At 37.5% G+C, this 20,895-nt stretch overlaps 1 protein-coding gene across 1 annotated transcript in view; it reads left to right on the top strand.

Annotated features, from left to right (window-relative positions):
- Window positions 1–20,895, top strand: part of FREM2 (FRAS1 related extracellular matrix 2) — a 305,213-nt gene that overhangs the window by 22,174 nt on the left and 262,144 nt on the right. The window contains exon 2 of the mRNA XM_053708413.1: window positions 13,376–13,465. Coding sequence (XP_053564388.1) covers window positions 13,376–13,465 — 90 coding nt within the window. The remainder of the gene's footprint in view (window positions 1–13,375; window positions 13,466–20,895) is intronic.

Below are 20,895 nucleotides of genomic sequence, written 5' to 3'. Positions count from 1 at the left end.
ATTTTTTACAAATAAACTTTTTTTAAAAAATTTACAAAATATCATTTTTTCATAATATCACATTTTGAAGATTATTCTTTTACAACATTAATTTTTGAAGATTCATTTTTATAAAACTTATTTATATCAATCACTTTTATAATATTCACTCTTATAATATTCATTTACATAGGAATTTTTTTTATTTTATTTTGATTATTTTTATCCTACAAATGTGGTTATATATATATATGTATGTGCATATACATATATCTATGGTGTCATTATAAACTAATATATATACAACACATGCATCTTTTATAAACACACATACCTAATTAATTATTATATACAACACTATTGCATTTTTAAAGGTTAGATTAGATTTTAATAAAGGAAATGAAAAATAAAAAATAGGGAATATAAATATGAATTAAAAAATAACAAAAAACTCTTTCTTCTATATATACACAAGTTTCGATACTTATAGTTAGATGTGTTAGAAATAAAATATACATTTGACACATTTGTAACAACTTTATAGTTTCCTGCTATTATAACAACTTTATATTTGTAACAACTTTATAGTTTCCTGCTATTATAGTAAAGAATATAGGTTAAACATATAACCACGCTACAGAGCACGCTTGTAGAAACAAAAATGCACATAGCCAAATATACCCCAATGATTATGACTGGTAAATACTAGATATTTACATATCGTGACAGTCATCTGTGCAATGTAATCTATCTGTCTGAATCAATTTGGATTCATTTAATTTATTCATTTAATTTGTCCTTTATCTTTATGTATATAAGTTAAGTTGATTTTTCTAACATTGTTGTCTTGTAAAAACTTTTCTATCATGTCACTAGTTTTTAAATTAGTATCACCAACGGAGAACACTTTGAAGAGTTACACCCACTGAGAGCGAAATTAACCTATGAGGTGAAACCACAGGGTATTTAAAACTTGATCTGTATTGAATGAGCATCTTGATAAAGGCCTACAGGGCTGAAATGTGTTGATTTGCTCATTTTCAACTGAAAGTTAACTGAAAGTTTGCTGAAGTCGCTACTAGTAGGTAAGGTGCATCGAGCCGCTTACATTTTCTAAAGCAACTACATATGCTTAATTCCTTACCCAGGATCTATTAGCGTGAAGTACACATCTTAAACTTAACTGCATTTGCAATTTACTGGGATCCTGCAGGATCCACATTCTGAACTCAGATCCTGACCTCTAACACCGGAACAGGTAGTAGGACCGAGAACCAAAGTTTGCATCGGTATCACATTGCCACAACAGATATCTCGGTCCCATCATCTACCCACTACACCTACAACTTTGGAATTGTCCTCCGTGAGTCCAACCACTGGTAGATTTCCAGAAATTTACTGGGATCCTGCAGGATCCACATTCTGAACTCAGATCCTGACCTCTAACACCGGAACAGGTAGTAGGACCGAGAACCAAAGTTTGCATCGGTATCACATTGCCACAACAGATATCTCGGTCCCATCATCTACCCACTACACCTACAACTTTGGAATTGTCCTCCGTGAGTCCAACCACTGGTAGATTTCCAGAAAACGCAAGAAAGACATTTCCATTTTGTTGAGACCGCTAACACCTGGAGTAACGGTAACGCTGGAATCACGGTAACATTGTAATCACCCATATGGAACTTCTAATCAATTTCCTTGTGTTCTCCGTGCCAGCATAGTTATGGACATTCCAATTTTTTCATGACCTTTTAGCCCTTTATCCATGTACTAATGTTTTTATCTACTATTGCATAATTGTATGTATTATTGTCATATTATTCATTTAATCTGATGCCGGCATCTTACTTTGTTTTTTAATATAATCAAATGTTCACATAAAAGTTATCTATTTAATTTTCTGCTACTCAATTTATTGATATACATTTATTGTCTCAAATGAATTTTTAAACAATAATCACTGCACATACGATCACATATTATATTGGAAACTACACATGTGTTTTATTTAGTCACTGTATTCACATATGAACTTTATTTATTCCTTACATGAATTTATAGGATGCATTTTCTTTAGGATTATTTTATATTTAGGATTTATTTTTCTTTTAGACATCCTTTTGAGCGCAAGTCAAGCACTGATCACTGATTACTTAGTTTCACGTATCACATAAATCGTTGTTTACACTTGGCATTCATTATCTCTTTACAATTACATTTCATGTTTTTAGTAGACACTTATTACTGGTTATTTTGCTTCCTGTACAAACTAATTGAAATATATTTCTACACTAACTGGATTTGAATTATTAGTTTCCTCTAAGATTTTTTTGCCCCAAACTAGCACTTATCACTGATATTTAAAAGTACACTTATAATTGCATTCTACTATATTTGCATATAATTGCATTTAAATAATTGTCCTTATCTCTATGCTTTTTTAGCGCTACCCTATACTTGTATTTTTTCACTTTTTCCTTTTATAGGTCAGTAGTTAGGAGATCTACTCACCATTTGGGGTAGCTTATTAGAGAAAAGAGTACTTGTATCTATAACAAATCTCTTGTCTTCTACTCTAAAACCCACCCAATCCCCCCTTAATAAAACCTAACACTACCCCCTTGAAGATCACCCTACCTTGAGCCGTCTTCACCCAGCCAGGCACAAGTGGTCCTCCAGAGGGGCAGAAGTCTTCATCTGATCCGGGCAGAAGAGGACCTCCAGACGGGCAGAAGGCTTCATCCAGACGGCATCTTCTATCTTCAACCATCCGGAGCGGAGCGGGTCCATCTTAAAGCCAGCCAACGCAGAGCATCCTCTTCTTCTGATTACTCCAGATGAATGAAGGTTCCTTTAAATGACATCATCCAAGATGGGGTCCCTTGAATTCTGATTGGCTGATAGGATTCTATCAGCCAATCGGAATTAAGGTAGGAAAAATCCTATTGGCTGATTCAATCAGCCAATAGGATTGAGATCCTATATCGCATTCTATTTTCATTTCTACCGAGTCTATCAGAGTCCCTGATAGACTCAGTACTTACTCTTGTAAGAGGGAAGAGAGAACTCTTTTTTATGTTCACCTTCCATCCGTGAGATGTCAGAAAAGCCAACATGATGTCTGTGTGAGACTTGGCTAGCTGGAAAGTCGACGCCTGAATTAAGATGTCATCTAGATAAGGTGCCACTGCTATGCCCCATGGTCAAAGAACCGCCAGAAGGGACCCTAGCACTTTTGTGAAAATTCTGGGAGCCGTGGCCAACCCAAAGGTAAGGGCCACAAACTGGTAATGTCTGTTTAGAAAGGAGAATCTGAGGAATTGATGATCATCTCTGTGAATAGGGATGTGTAGATACGCATCCTTTAAGTCCACGGTAGTCATATATTGACCCTGCTGGATCAGAGGTAGAATAGTCCAAATAGTCTCCATCTTGAATGATGGCACTTTGAGGAACTTGTTTAGAATTTTGAGATCCAAGATTGGTCTGAAAGTTCCCTCTTTCTTGGGAACCACAAACAGGTTTGAATAAAACCCTAGCACCTGTTCCTCCTTTGGGACTGGGCAAATTACCCCCATGGTATGTAGGTCTTCTACACAGCGTAAGAATGCCTCTCTCTTTGTCTGGTTTACAGACAATCGAGAAATGTGAAATCTCCCCCTTGGAAGGGAGCCCTTGAATTCCAGAAGATATCCCTGGGGCACAATTTCTAAAGCCCAGGGATCCTGAACATCTCTCGCCCAAGCCTGAGTGAAGAGAGAGAGTCTGCCCCCTACTAGATCTGGTCCCGGATCGGGGGCTACCCCTTCATGCTGTCTTAGAGGCAGCTGCAGGCTTTTTGTCCTGTTTACCCTTGTTCCAAGCCTGGTTAGGTCTCCAGACTGACTTGGATTGGGCAAAATTCCCCTCTTGCTTTGTAGAAGAGGGAGCTGAAGCGGGACCACTCTTAAAGTTCCGAAAGGAAAGAAAATGATTTTGTTTGGCCCTCATCTTATTTGATCTATCCTGAGGGAGGGCATGACCTTTCCCTCCAGTGATGTCTGAAATAATCTCCTTCAGTTCAGGCCCGAATAGGGTCTTACCTTTGAAAGGAATGTTCAAAAGTTTAGATTTAGATGACACATCAGCAGACCAGGACTTAAGCCATAACGCCCTGCGTGCTAAAATGGCAAAACCTGAATTCTTTGCCGTTAATTTAGCCATTTGAAAAGCAGCATCTGTAATAAAAGAATTAGCCAACTTAAGTGCCTTAATTCTGTCCATAGTTTCCTCTATTGGAGTCTCCATTTGAAGAGCCTCTTCTAGAGCCTCAAACCAGAAAGCAGCTGCAGTCATTACAGGAACAATGCACGCAATAGGTTGGAGAGAAAAACCTTGATGTACAAAAATTTTCTTCAGGAGACCCTCTAATTTTTTATCCATAGGATCTTTGAAAGCACAACTGTCCTCGATAGGTATAGTTGTACGCTTAGACTGAGTAGAAATAGCTCCCTCCACCTTAGGAACTGTCTGCCATGAGACCCTTATGGTATCAGATATGGGAAACATTTTCTTAAAAACAGGAGGGGGAGTGAACAGAATACCTGGTCTATCCCACTCCTTAGCAATAATATTCACAATCCTCTTAGGGACTGGAAAAACATCAGTGTAAACTAAGTATCTATCCATTTTGCACAATTTCTCTGGGACCACTATAGGGTCACAATCATCTAGAGTTGCTAATACCTCCCTAAGCAATAAGCAGAGGTGTTCAAGCTTAAATTTAAAGGCCGTCATATCAGAATCTGTCTGAGGAAGCGTCTTTCCTGAATCAGAAATTTCTCCCTCAGATAACAAAACCCTCGCCCCTTCAGAGCATTGTGAGGGCATATCAGATACAGCTACTAAAGCGTGAGACAGCTCAGCATTTTTCCTTAACCCAGAGCTGTCCCGCTTTCCTTGTAAACCAGGCAGTTTGGCTAAAACCTCAGTGAGGGTTGTATTCATAACTGTGGCCATGTCTTGTAAAGTAAATGAATGTGACGCACTAGAGGTATTTGGCGTCACTTGTTCGGGCGTTACTGGTTGTGACACTTGGGGAGAGCTAGATGGTGAACCCTCATTTACTTCTGACTGAGAATCATCTATTGCTCTATTTTTAAGTGCTAATATACAGGGAGCGCAGAATTATTAGGCAAGTTGTATTTTTGAGGATTCATTTTATTATTGAACAACAACCATGTTCTCAATTAACCCAAAAAACTCATTAATATCAAAGCTGAATATTTTTGGAAGTAGTTTTTAGTTTGTTTTTAGTTTTAGCTATTTTAGGGGGATATCTGTGTGGGCAGGTGACTATTACTGTGCACAATTATTAGGCAACTTAACAAAAAACAAATATATACCCATTTAAATTATTTATTTTTACCAGTGAAACCAATATAACATCTCAACATTCACAAATATACATTTCTGACATTCAAAAACAAAACAAAAACAAATCAGTGACCAATATAGCCACCTTTCTTTGCAAGGACACTCAAAAGCCTGCCATCCATGGATTCTGTCAGTGTTTTGATCTGTTCACCATCAACATTGCGTGCAGCAGCAACCACAGCCTCCCAGACACTGTTCAGAGAGGTGTACTGTTTTCCCTCCTTGTAAATCTCACATTTGATGATGGACCACAGGTTCTCAATGGGGTTCAGATCAGGTGAACAAGGAGGCCATGTCATTAGATTTTCTTCTTTTATACCCTTTCTTGCCAGCCACGCTGTGGAGTACTTGGACGCATGTGATGGAGCATTGTCCTGCATGAAAATCATGTTTTTCTTGAAGGATGCAGACTTCTTCCTGTACCACTGCTTGAAGAAGGTGTCTTCCAGAAACTGGCAGTAGGACTGGGAGTTGAGCTTGACTCCATCCTCAATCCGAAAAGGCCCCACAAGCTCATCTTTGATGATACCAGCCCAAACCAGTACTCCACCTCCACCATGCTGGCGTCTGAGTCGGACTGGAGCTCTCTGCCCTTTACCAATCCAGCCCCGGGCCCATCCATCTGGCCCATCAAGACTCACTCTCATTTCATCAGTCCATAAAACCTTAGAAAAATCAGTCTTGAGATATTTCTTGGCCCAGTCTTGACGTTTCAGCTTGTGTGTCTTGTTCAGTGGTGGTCGTCTTTCAGCCTTTCTTACCTTGGCCATGTCTCTGAGTATTGCACACCTTGTGCTTTTGGGCACTCCAGTGATGATGCAGCTCTGAAATATGGCCAAACTGGTGGCAAGTGGCATCTTGGCAGCTGCACGCTTGACTTTTCTCAGTTCATGGGCAGTTATTTTGCGCCTTGGTTTTTCCACACGCTTCTTGCGACCCTGTTGACTATTTTGAATGAAACGCTTGATTGTTCGATGATCACGCTACAGAAGCTTTGCAATTTTAAGAGTGCTGCATCCCTCTGCAAGATATCTCACTATTTTTTACTTTTCTGAGCCTCTCAAGTCCTTCTTTTGACCCATTTTGCCAAACGAAAGGAAGTTGCCTAATAATTATGCACACCTGATATAGGATGTTGATGTCATTAGACCACACCCCTTCTCATTACAGAGATGCACATCACCTAATATGCTTAATTGGTAGTAGGCTTTCGAGCCTATACAGCTTGGAGTAAGACAACATGCATAAAGAGGATGATGTGGTCAAAATACTCATTTGCCTAATAATTCTGCACTCCCTGTATGTTCTTTATAATTTATAGACATATCAGTACAATTGGGACACATTCTAAGAGGGGGTTCCACAATGGCTTCCAAACATATTGAACAAGGATTTTCCTTGGTGTCAGACATGTTAAACAGGCTAGTAATGTAACAAGCAAGCTTGGAAAACACTGTAATCAAAGTAAATAACACTTAGAAATAAAACGGTACTGTGCCTTTAAGAGAAAAAAAGCTGCACAGGTTCTGCAAAACAGTGTAAAAAAGCAGTAAACTTAACAAAATTTTTACAGTAGTATCTTACAGCCTTAGTAACTTTTCACAACTATGCAAATAAACAATTAACCCCTTAATGGCAAAACCGAATTGAAAAAAATGTCAAAACCGGTAAAAAAGACTTTCAGCACCTTGCCACAGCTCTGCTGTGGCGCCTACCTGCCCTTCAGAACGATTTGTGGGGAAAAAACCTCCTTTACTGCCCTCAAACTCAGCAGAAACCTCTAGAGAAGCAGTTGGATGTCTCTAAGGAAAAGAAACTGCGCAACTGAGGCGCGAAAATAGGCCCCTCCCACCTCACTCGATGTTTTGAGGCCTATTAGAAAAACACCTGAGTGTCTCTTAATTAACCATGTGGGTTAAAAAACCCTAACACAAGCCACAATGACCCCTTTAGTCCCTCCAAAAAACGTTATAATTGCATCATTTACTGAACAAACAAAAAACGTTTTTTCCTAACAGTGTCACCAGTAACAAATGAGCCCTTCAAGCAAGCTGAAATTCCTATCCAAGTGTCTGAATTCAGCTTACCCTTCCCTCATGGGGATATTGCCAGCCTTTTCTAGAATAAACACAGTCTGTCTAGAAAAATATAGGCTGAACATACCTCATATGCAGCTTAGCATGTAAACCGTTCCCCCAACTGAAGTTTTCCCGTACTCTTCAGCCCTTGTGAGAACAGCAGTGGATCTTAGTTACAAAGTGCTAAGATCATAATCCTGATTGCAGAAATCTTCATCTCTTTTCTGCCAAAGAGTAAATAGTACACACCGGCACCATTTTAAATAACAAACTTTTGCTTGACAAATAAAAAACTAACATTTTTGTCACCACACTCCCTCTGCACTTCCTAGTTACTTAGAGTAGGCAAAGAGAATGACTAGGGGGTGGAGCTAAGGGGGGAGCTATATAGGCAGCTCTGCTGTGGGTGCTCTCTTTGCCACTCCCTGTAGGGGAGGAGAATATCCCACAAGTAAGGATGAATCCGTGGACTCGATACTTCTTATAAGAGAAATTGTAATTCTTTTTTTATTTTCTGTAATTTAGTGTTTGTTTGTTTTTGTTCTTTAGTTTATTTAATTTAATTGTATTTAATTGTAGGTAATTTAGTAAATTAATTTAATGATGTTGTTTTAGTAGTATTTAATAACTATTCTACCTAGTTAAAATAAATACAACGTTGCCTGTAAAATAAATATAAACCCTAAGCTAGCTACAATGTAACTATTAGTTATATTGTAGCTAGTTTAGGGTTTATAAGTAAGTATTTAGTTTTAAATAGGATTAATTTATTTAATTGTAATAATTTAATTTTGTTGTATTAAAATTATATTTAAATTAGGGGGGTGTTAGACTTAGGTTTAGATTTAGGTTTAGGGGTTAATAAATTTAATATAGTAGCGGCGACGTTGGGGGGCAGATTAGGGGTTAATAAATATAATGTAGGTGTCAGCGATGTTAGGGGCAGCAGATTAGGGGTTCATAGGGATAATGTAGGTGGCGGCGGTGCCCGCAGCGGCAGATTATGGATTAAAATATAATGCAGATGTCGGCGATGTCGGGACGGCAGATTAGGGGTTAATAAGTGTAAGATTAGCGGTGTTTAGACTCGGGGTTCATGTTAGGGTGTTAGGTGTAAACATAACTTTTATTTCCCCATAGGAATCAATGGGGCTGCGTTAGGAGCTGAACGCTGCTTTTTTGCAGGTGTTAGGGTTTTTTTCAGCTGAATCTGCCCCATTGTTTCCTATGGGGAAATCGTGCACGAGCACGTTTTGCCAGCCTACCGCTACTGTAAGCAACGCTGGTATTGAGGTGAGATGTGGAGCTAAATTTTGCTCTACGCCCACCTTTTTGTGGCTAACGCCGGGTTTAAAAAAAAAACGTAATACCAGAGTTGTCTTAAGGGAGCGTTGAAAAAAAATGCTCGTTAGCAACGCACCCCTGTTAACGCAAAACTCGTAATCTCGGTGATAGATTCTTATGGTAGGTAAGAACCAAGCGTTTAATTAAGCTCTTCCATTACTCTAGTTTAAAAATATATATACAATCTTAAAGGGCCATTAAACTTGATATGTCAACAACACATAAAATGTTTCATTATTGCAAGTGAAACATTATTGCAATATGAATTTGTTATTTATTTTGCTACATTTTGCTGTAACATACTTCTAAAATATGTGTTTGTTTTATTTTCTCCCTGGGAGGTTTGGGTTAAAGTGATGGTAAATCCTAGCATTTCTGAAACGCTAGGATTTACCATTGGAACAAATAAAGGGGTCTTCCATTCATGAAGTATAAAATACTTTATGCTGAAAGCTCCTTTATTTGTTCCAAGTTATTGCCGCTCTGAGCTGCTATGGCAGCCCACCGGCAGAACGCTATCTACGCTATCTGGCAGAGAGGTGACATTTCCACCTCTTAGCCAATAGCATTGCAGGAAATTGGGCTTAGCCAATGCTATTAGCTAAGAGGTGGAAAAGTCACCTCTCTGACAGATAGTGTAGATAGCATTCTGCCGGTGGGCTGTCTTAGCAGCTCAGAGCGGCAATCACTTGGAACAAATAAAGGAGCTTTCAGCATGAAGTATTTTATGCTTCATGAATGAAAGTCCAGTTTATTTGTTCCAAAGGTAAATCCTAGCATTTCAGAATTGCTAGGATTTACCATCACTTTAATACTTTCAGGCAATTTATGCAAGCTTTTGTTTACTTCACCCCCCCCCCCAAGTTTCTCAGCAGTCACATGTTTGTAAAAGGTGGATTATCAGTTTTGCATCTACAATCATGATATGAGAATAATTCTTTGCAATAGTAAGTAACTAAGTTAAATCATTGCTAAACCACCTTAAAGTGAATGTAAATTTTAATAAACCAGTGCCCGGTTTTTAATAATCCTATTAAAAACAGTGGCACTTTCATTCATCAAACTTTACATTTCACGGGTTTTGTTAAAATACCTTTTCTTTGTGACAGATGCTCCAGCGCTTCCCCCGCCCCTCACATGCCTCTTGCTACATCAGAAATGACGATACCAGCCTTCCTCCAATTACGGCATTGCTTTAGGCAATGATTCCCCCAGGGGGGGAAGCTGTGATTGGAGGATGCTGGAATCGTCATTGCTGACGTATGAAGAAGCTTGCGACGGGCTGGGGATGTGCTGGAGCGGCTTTCAAGAAGAAAAGGTAAGTGTTTTAACAAAACTAGTGAAAAGTAAATTTTGATGAATGAAAGTGCCCCTGTTTTTAATAGGATTTTTAAAAACCGGGCACTCATTCCGCAAACTTTACATTCACTTTTTAATGGAAGAGATAAGGGTAGGCTTCTCCAGTCTTTCTCAACTGCACATGTGCAAACAGAGTTCATACTATGGGGCCGATTTATCATGTGTCTGTCCAACTTGATCCACTCAGCGGATCATTTCCGACAGACATCGCTGAATCTGCATTTATCATTGCACAAGCAGTTCTGGTGAATCGACCGTTAGCAGGGGGTGTCAATCAACCCTATTGTATCCGATTGGGTTGATTGATGTCTGCAGCCTCAGAGGCGGTGGACTAGTTAAGGAGCAGCAGTCTTAAGACCGCTGCTTCTTAACTGCTGTTTCCAGCGAGCCTGAAGGCTTGTGCGGAAACAGGGGTATCAGTGGCCATTCGGCCCTTGATAAACCGCCCCATATATGAATATTAGTTTGTGATTGGTTAGCAAGGATTCTTTTGTTCTGGGGGACATGGAAATCAGGGAAATAAATAAACATAAAACGATATACTTGTAAGACAAAATAAAGCTGCAGTTTTTATTGCAAAATTATTCTCAGATATGAAGGTTTAAAATCATGAAGTTTACAATTTGTGTTTAGTTGTCCTTTAAAGAAAGAGTAAACACCTTGAATATTTTAATATAAAATGTTTCTTATGCATAATGAAACTTTCCAATATATTGTATTACTTAATTGGAAAAAAACAGCAATTTCCATTTGATTGAACTTGAAATACACCCTGTTGACTTCTCAAGGCTAACTCTGCTCCATATATGTCCATAATTGGCTTTATCAGATAACAACTGTAAAACAATATATTTTATACTTACTTTATGACAGTGGCTAGCCTTGCTGTTTGTGGACTAAAGCCCAGCTAAATGAGGCAAATGGTTGGTGAAGTTTGACTATACTGAAAAATAATTGCAGTAAAAAGGATGTTAATTTGTTTTAAAAACATGAACAAACACTTGGTTGATATGTCATTCTATAGCAACACAACAGAATTGTCTTGTAATTACATGGTGTTTATTGTCCCTTTAAAGGGCCTATTTAAGTAAATGCATCACTTCAATTTCCCTAAGAGGACACCAGTACAAAGCATTTTTCATATCCCTGTTTTGTCCAGGCATGATTTAAATCAAGGGTATCAAGCGTATTGTCCCCGGGGGCCAATGACCAAGTGTTCTTCTGCCATGGGGATCATTTGATTAGAATTAGTGCTCTGGAACTGGATATAATAGAAACTGGAAGTGACATTTACCCAAGTAGTAGTGTAGGGTAGGAGTTATAGTCCACAATATACATACACAGCGTATATTTATCTTGTGAGTGCCAAGTGAAGTGATCATTCTGGAACTGAATAAAAGTGACATTTATCCTAGCAGTGCATAATGGGAGTCTACACTGGACACTGCGTGCTTGTCTTTATATTTATCTTGTGAGTGCCGTTATAGAACATAAACTTGTTACACCTCTTAGAACCCTAAAAAATTGATGGGGACAAATTAATAGTTTACCTAATAAACAATTGAGGGCCAGATTAAACTATCTTGAGGGTTGCTAGTACTTTGAGACCACTGCTTTAAATTAAGTTTGCCACTTACCACTTACTTACAGCCTCCAGCCCCCTGCTGTTACTCTTTTTCCCAATCAAAAACAGACTTTTAACACTGCAACCAATCAGACAATCTGGTTCATGAGCAATTATTTTTATGGTAGCCTGCTCCTAAATATTTGTTAGGGCAAAAGAATGACACTGTGCAAGTGTCTCCAGTTTTAGAATCTAGCCCTTAGATTGTCCCAAAGAAATGTCAAATATTTCTGCAAAGTAATGTTATATTTCACTATGGTGAATATCAACTTTGTTAAGTATCAAAATGTAAAGTTATTGCATTGCATTCATATCCCTTTAAAGAAACATAAACCACCTTGAGATTGTAGTATTAAATCTATAATTATATGTAGAAAAAACTTTGCACCATATATTCATTATTTATTTCCACTTTTTTTCTGAAATAAAAACATATGAATTGTGGGTTTTCCAATTCTAAGAATTGGAAGTGTAGACGTCACATGCATAAACTTGCTATGTATCTGTTTCTTATTGGCCTCACCAGAAGAGATAGTGCACTGAAAATTGGCGAGACTGGTCTACTCTAGTAACAAACCCAAAGTGGCTCCTCTAGTTACTGCAAGTTGTGTGGGACATATACAATATGTATATATTAATAACGTTTTCATAATTGGCTGATATGTTAAAGAGACATGAAACACATGTCTTTATTTTATGATTCAGATCGAGCATGTTATTATAAACATTTTTCCAATTTACTTATTTTATCTATTTTTTCTTGATCTACTTTGTTGAAAAGAATACCTATGTAGGCTCAGAAGCGGCTGATTGGTGGCTGCACATTAATCCCCAATGTTACTGGCTCACCCAATGTGTTCAGCTAGCTTCCAGTAGTGCGCTGCTGCTTTGTCAACAAAGGATACCAAGAGAATGAAGCAAAGTAGAAAATAGCAGTAAATTGAAAAGTTGTTTAAAATTATATTCTGTAATCCTGAATTAAAAAAAATGGGTTTCATATCCATTTAATCTGCTGCAAGACAAAAAAAAAGCTTTGTAATTAGAAGGTATTTTATGTCCACTTTTAAGTGACTTTTTGTGTTCTATCTATCTATCTATCTATCTATCTATCTATCTATCATTATTTTTGTTTGAAAGAGCAGCACTTGAGTATGTTTCAAACATTTTTGGCACAATAAAAGGTTTAGTTAAAGGCCAGTATAGGAGAAAAATATACAAGTTCTCATTTGTTAGAGCATGCAAATTTATCTCTATCAGCCTTGCAAATTTATTTCTTTAACCCCTGTGAAGGGGTTAAAGACATAGGTAAAGTGCCGCTCTGGAGCTGCAGAGAACTGCTGGTCTCAAACGAAAAAAGTGTTGCTGATCCAGTTAGCAGCGCTAGATGTACAGCTGAGTTGTGCTGCTGATTGAATCAGTGTCAGTTTTACTATGATGGCAGTTCTAAACTAAATGAAAACAAAGGCATAATTTAATTTTCAAACCTGATGTTTATATCTCTGTAACATTAAATGTCTATTTTATTTTTATTATAAATCCCATAACAACTTTTTCTTTATTACTTACTCAGCGGACATCGATGACATGAAGATCTGCTATGTCTTACGAGAAAAACAAAATGCAACAAATGATATTTTCTACTTTGTTGTTGAAGATAACGGTAAGTACATTGTGAGACAACGCTTCCTAATGACCACCAGTCATTGGTTTTGCAACAATATTCAAACAAATGACTTTTTGTGAGTAACAATTTAAAACAAATCTTCTGATAACTTAAGAAAAATATTATCATCACCTATTTTTACTTTTATATGTTGTATATGAATTGCAGTTCTGTTTGTGTGAGTGAGGTAAATCATAAAATAATGAAATATGGTGAACGGATTTTTTAGGAGTCAGAGTGCATTGATATATTTATGGGATACAGTAAATACAATTTCTAGATCTACATACCAGCATTTATTTGATAAAACAATTACACTTCCCACATACTGATAAGCAACATAAATATGTGTAGGAGATAAAAAAAAATATTTTAAACAAATATGAAATACCAGTGTTATCCTTATACACTGTGAATCTTCAAATCTTGCTGCCTTAGACATACCACAGGTTACACCACCACTATAAACCCTATCTATTCCCACTATATTAAAGGGACAGCATACACTCATTTTTCTATAACTGCATGTAATAAACACTACTATAAAAAATAAGATGCACAGATACTGATATAAAAATCCAATATAAAACTGTTTAAAAACGTACTTAGAAGATCTCAGTTTAGCTCTGTTGAAAAGGCAGCCGGAAAGCCCACTGCAAGTGGGAAATAAGACCCTCCCCCTTCTTTTGCATATGAAAAGACTCTTTACACAAACAGGAGCAAACTGGAGAAGGTAGCTGACGGTATTCTTATAAAACTTTGGGGCTTGGTTAGCAGTCTGAAAATCAGAGCAATGCTATTTAAAAATAAGCAAAACTATACAGTTAAAAAAACAAAAAAACTTTATGGGCTATATAAATAGATCATCTACAAAACATTTATGCAAAGAAAAAATGAGTGTATAATGTCCCTTTAAAGGACAACTAACTGATAATATAAAAATAATGCAATAAGACTTACTCTGAATTTCAAGCAGTAGATTTTTTTCTGCCAAATGTTACTATTCACCAGACTATATAATTACATAGTGATACATCATGAGATGAGCTCTTCTACTTGCAATACTTTGTATGCAAATAATGTACATTCAATTGGATCGGCTGGCTCCTAAGGATTATATCCAAATTTTATAGGGGCCTCTGTGCTTTTTTATTTTATAATTTTGTTAATTGTCCCTTTAAGGGAGGACAAGGCAAAAGTTATTGTGACTGCTTGATAGATGGATAAATGTAGACATTTATTTTGGTGTATGCAGGTACAGATAGTAACTTATTTAAGAGCATACGGTTTTCAAGAGAGATTAGAAACAAAGCATGACATAATATGGGCATGTTTCCATATAATGTAGGGACTATTACCTAGAAAATAAAATAACAACAAATGACAACAAATAAACAATTAAAGAGGCTGTTAACCTTATGCCAAATCACTTATTATTAATAATAATAATAATAAGGTTATTAAAGGGGCATGATACCCAAATGTTAAATCACATGAAAATGAGGCAGCATAACTGTGAAAATCTGACAACAAAAATATCACTTGGGCATTTCTGTGAAAAACTAGAATTATTTTACCTCAAAATTTCTGCAGCTTACCAGAGTAAGCACTTGATCCAGCTATTCTTTTTTACTGTCATCTGCATGGTAAAAAAATTTTTTGCTAAAATCACACTGCTTTACTGTGATTTTGTAGGATTTCACCATAATCTTGCGAGATTTCATAGGCCTAGATTTGGAGTTTGGCGGTAGCCGTGAAAACCAGCGTTAGAGGCTCCTAACGCTGGATTTAGGCTAACTCCGGTATTTGGAGTCACTCAAAATAGGGTCTAACGCTCACTTTTCAGCCGCGACTTTTCCATACCGCAGATCCCCTTACGTAAATTGCGTATCCTATCTTTTCAATGGGATCTTTCTAACTCCGGTATTTAGAGTCATGTCTGAAGTGAGCGTTAGACATCTAACGACAAAACTCCAGCTGCAGGAAAAAAGTCAGTAGTTAAGAGCTTTCTGGGCTAACGCCGGTTTATAGAGCTCTTAACTACTGTGCTCTAAAGTACACTAACACCCATAAACTACCTATGTACCCCTAAACCGAGGTCCCCCCACATCGCCGCCACTCGATTACATTTTTTTAACCCCTAATCTGCCGACCGCCACCTACGTTATCCTTATGTACCCCTAATCTGCTGCCCCTAACACCGCCGACCCCTATATTATATTTATTAACCCCTAATCTGCCCCCCACAACGTCGCCTCCACCTGCCTACACTTATTAACCCCTAATCTGCCGACCGGACCGCACCGCTACTATAATAAAGTTATTAACCCCTAATCCGCCTCACTAACCCTATAATAAATAGTATTAACCCCTAATCTGCCCTCCCTAACATCGCCGACACCTAACTTCAAACATTAACCCCTAATCTGCTGACTGGAGCTCACCGCTATTCTAATAAATGTATTAACCCCTAAAGCTAAGTCTAACCCTAACACTAACACCCCCCTAAGTTAAATATAATTTAAATCTAACGAAATTAATTAACTCTTATTAAATAAATTATTCCTATTTAAAGCTAAATACTTACCTGTAAAATAAATCCTAATATAGCTACAATATAAATTATAATTATATTATAGCTATTTTAGGATTTATATTTATTTTACATGTAACTTTGTATTTATTTTAACCAGGTACAATAGCTATTAAATAGTTAAGAACTATTTAATAGCTAAAATAGTTAAAATAATTACAAAATTACCTGTAAAATAAATCCTAACCTAAGTTACAATTAAACCTAACACTACACTATCAATAAATTAATTAAATAAACTACCTACAATTACCTACAATTAACCTAACACTACACTATCAATAAATTAATTAAATACAATTCCTACAAATAAATACAATTAAATAATACATTTATTAGAATAGCGGTGAGCTCCAGTCGGCAGATTAGGGGTTAATGTTTGAAGTTAGGTGTCGGCGATGTTAGGGAGGGCAGATTAGGGTTTAATACTATTTATTATAGGGTTAGTGAGGCGGATTAGGGGTTAATAACTTTATTATAGTAGCGGTGCGGTCCGGTCGGCAGATTAGGGGTTAATAAGTGTAGGCAGGTGGAGGCAACGTTGTGGGGGGCAGATTAGGGGTTAATAAATATAATATAGGGGTCGGCGATGTTAGGGGCAGCAGATTAGGGGTACATAGGGATAATGTAAGTAGCGGCGGTTTACGGAGCGGCAGATTAGGGGTTAATAATAATATGCAGGGGTCAGTGATAGCGGGGGCCGCAGATTAGGGGTTAATAAGTGTAAGGTTAGGGGTGTTTAGACTCGGGGTACATGTTAGAGTGTTAGGTGCAGACGTAGGAAGTGTTTCCGCATAGCAAACAATGGGGCTGCGTTAGGAGCTGAACGCGGCTTTTTTGCAGGTGTTAGGGTTTTTTTCAGCTCAAACAGCCCTATTGTTTTCTATGGGAGAATTGTGCACGAGCACGTTTTTTAGGCTGGCCGCTTGCGTAAGCAACTCTGGTATCGAGAGTTGAAGCTGCGTTAAATATGCTCTACGCTCCTTTTTTGGAGCCTAACGCAGCCTTTATGTGGACTCTCAATACCAGAGTTATTTTTATGGTGCGGCCAAAAAAAAAAAGCCGGCGTTAGCTACGCGGGTCTTTACCGACAAAACTCCAAATCTAGGCCATAGTTTCCTTAAACTGAGGAGGGAAATAAAGGGACTGTGCCTGCACAAGCCATATGCATGTTTCCCTGCAAGTCCTGGTAGTCGCATCATCATTGGTTGCTTAAAGTCCCTTTACAATGGAATATGGCTGTTAAGAAAATGATGAGGTAAAATATTTACCTTTTGCATACTGAGATGTTTATCTGATACTTTTTAGTTGTCTTTGTACAGCTATGCTGCATCAGTTTCATGTCATTTAATACTTGGGTATCCTGTCCCTTTAATAATCTTACATAAATCTTGAGTAAACCCCACACTTGCATTTTGCAGATCTTTTGTAGAAGTGAATTTATTAAAACAAGGTCTTTATAGACATCCTGTTTTGAATTGTTATAAAACATGATATTTGATGTAATTACTGTGTTTTATAGTACGATAAATTGCTGTGTACACAATCATATTCTAGTTATTTCAGTGCAGCAGTCTGACACTGCACTGAGAAGCCGTCATTCAGTCTCATTGAGAACAAGTTAGCATATTGTGATATTGTTTTTGTTCCCACGCCTGTCTGATTTTTATCTTTCTGAAAGGGAAATAATTGTGTGTACCATTGGCAGGGTGTATTACAGTATAAAAGTATTAAATGACTTATTAGTCACAAGGAAAAGCAACCTGATTATAGCAAATTAATTGATACCACTAAAAAGGGGGACATATTTTAATTGTTCATTAAATGAACATTAAAACAGTAGAATATGGTAATTAAAGGAATAGTCTAGTCAAAATTACATTTTCATGGTTCAGAAAGAGCAGGCAAATGTAAGCAACTTTCTAATTTACTCCTATAATCTACCTTAGCTACATTTAGATACCAATCAGAAAGTGCTACCCAGGTTCTGAACCAAAATGGGCCGGCTCTTATGCTTACATTCTTGCTTTTTCAAATAAAGATACCAAGAGAACAAAGAAAAAATGATAATAGGAGTAAATTAGAAAGTTAATTAAATGGGTTAGGGAGAAATACAGTTGTTCAATCCAGAAGGACTCAAAAAATGTCTAGTGAATATAGAATACCCTTTATAGGGAATTTGTGTGCAGACCCTTAAAAATTCATAGTTCAAAATTTCAAAAGTAAGAGAGAACAAGTAGACACCTAATAAGTAACTACTTTCAAGACAGGGATTTCAGCACACCAATTTTTATTCTTTAAGAAAAAAGCAAAAACGTCATAGCTAGTATAATCATGATGACTACAGTGCCCAGTTTCTCAAATGTATACATCAAGAGTATTGAATTACAAATTCATTTAAACCAATAGATGAACCGTAGTAACATCATTAAATACCACAATATATGAGTGGTCAGTTATACCTGTAAACACAAATGATGAGATTAAACCCTATAAACAAAGCAACACCTCCACTAGAGGGTGGCTTCGCAATTAAAGCGGAAAATGAGCCACCATAGTGATCCTTGAGGTTCTATGCTTGTTTTGGAAATAAATATTGATAACTAGGGTTCACCATTACATTCATGAAAATAAAGACATAAGTAAATATCATTATACGGTAATTAGGATAAACCACAGATTTACAAGGGCAACACCTCCACCAGAGGGTAACTTTGCTTCTCTGGCGAAAATCTGGTTACCATGGTGAACCGTGAGGATCTATGCTCATAAACTGTGCACAAATGTTATACATGTATGAAAATTTAAATGGATGTACCCTGGCAAGGGGAGTGTACAACACCTAATTCAGAGGGCACCACTACAGACCCATAGTATCCAGTGTCATGAAAATTAATGTATACATAGGATCTATGTACAACCCCAGTAAAGTCAGGGTACTATCATAAAAAAGTTGGTACAGCTTTGAAAACAATTACATATGTCTATTCCCATGCGCACAATTATTACATGGGTTAAAGTGTGTCATGACAGTCCAGCGTATGGAAAGTTAAGCTGTTCACATGTATCAGTGTGTAAGTTCCACCTTAGGCCTCTATTTATCAAAGTCTGGCGGACCTGATCCGACAGTGCGGATCAGGTCCGCCAGACCTCGCTGAATACGGAGAGCAATACGCTCTCCCTATTCAGCATTGCACCAGCAGCTCCCACTCGGCCACCGGCAGGGGGTGTCAATAAACCCGATCGTACTCAATCGGGTTGAATTGCGGCGATGTCTGTCCGCCTGCTCAGAGCAGGCGGACAGGTTATGGAGCAGCGGTCTTTAGACCGCTGCTTCATAACTGGTGTTTCTGGCGAGCCTGCAGGCTCCCCAGAAACACGGGGCCTCAAGCTCTATCCGGAGCTTGATAGATATGCCCCTTAAACAGGTGACGATAGGTATTAGTAGTTACCACTTCCAACGCTTATCTTCTGTCTTATACACCCAGCTGGGAAATAGACAAACAAAGAGATGTTATCCAGTCGGCAAACGGAGAAACAATCCTCTGCAGATGAGCCTTTTTTGGTTTTGCAAGTTCAAGAACCCCGCAAACAACCAAGCGCTTCATATTTTTCTTTGTTTCCGTTGCACACGGTGTCCGCTGTAAACCAAACGTTTCAGGTAAAGTGCTGTGACACTCGCACAGGATACGTCACTGCCGACACGCCTTTCACCCCCCACGTGACTATGGCGTCATTGGGGCTTCCTCAGGGCAAACGTTCATTGGAGGAACGTCAGGGTCGTTCCTAAAAGGGCCTTAGATGAGTCTGATTCGCTCATTCTATTATTTTATATCCAATTGCTATTGTTTATTAGGACATACCCCTGATTTGAATAGGTGAAAGAATATGCGTGTATATCTAATACATAAGAAAAAGGCTACTTACGTGAACATACTTAGCAGAAAGACAATGCAATAATATCTACTTTAAATTTTAAACAATCATTAGATTTAAAAGTTTAATTTAATTTCACTGTCCCCTCTGTCAACCAACCACAGACTCATATACATGTAACCACTATGATCATTTGCACATGCTTAGAATGGGAAAAAAAGTGATGTACATTTTGGAATATCCTCTTTTTGGTTAAACAACAAAATTTTATTTTAACTATTCAAAAGTTATTTAAATTTCTGTTTGGATTCTGAGCCATCCTGGGCAGGGATGTTCTCCCATAGGCATGGTCTGGATGGTCTTTGGCATGGACATGGGTGCTGAATGCAATATGTGGGCCTTTCTGAGCAAAGTTGCATAGTGCCCAGATTATTTTGAAAAGAAACAAGACATTAAAGGGAGAATGTGATCAGGCCAGCAACTGAAACGAGTTAACTAATTTTAAGCAGGAATACCGATTTGTGGTGCTTATACTTTTTTGTATAGCTTTTCTAGGACTGAAATTTTCACTATTTGTGGTGATTTCAAAAGGCAAAATTAACCCAAATGACAAAATAAAGGTAAATGAAGTACCTTGTAAGCCATTTAATACACATCAGCAGGGAAGGGGAAGACAATTGCCACTTTCAATTTTGTAACTATATATATATATATATATATCAGTGACAGTAGTTAGATGTCAAGAAAGGGACTCTAAAGTCAGAATTATACTTTTAATGATTAAGATAGAGCATGCTGTTTTAAGAGACTTTCCAATTTACTTTCATTATCAAATTGTTTGTTTTTAACTATGCACATATTCTGAGACACCAGCAACTACTGAGTGGGTGCAAGTTGTAGTTTGTTTATTAGACCTTTAAGAAAAATGCATCTTTTCACACAGAGACCAAATTCTTTA

This window comes from Bombina bombina, chromosome 3 (assembly GCF_027579735.1).
Source record: "Bombina bombina isolate aBomBom1 chromosome 3, aBomBom1.pri, whole genome shotgun sequence".
NCBI classification, from domain to species: Eukaryota; Metazoa; Chordata; class Amphibia; order Anura; family Bombinatoridae; genus Bombina; species Bombina bombina.
Note: the sequence above shows the minus strand (reverse complement) of the source record. Positions and strands in the feature narration are given on the sequence as shown.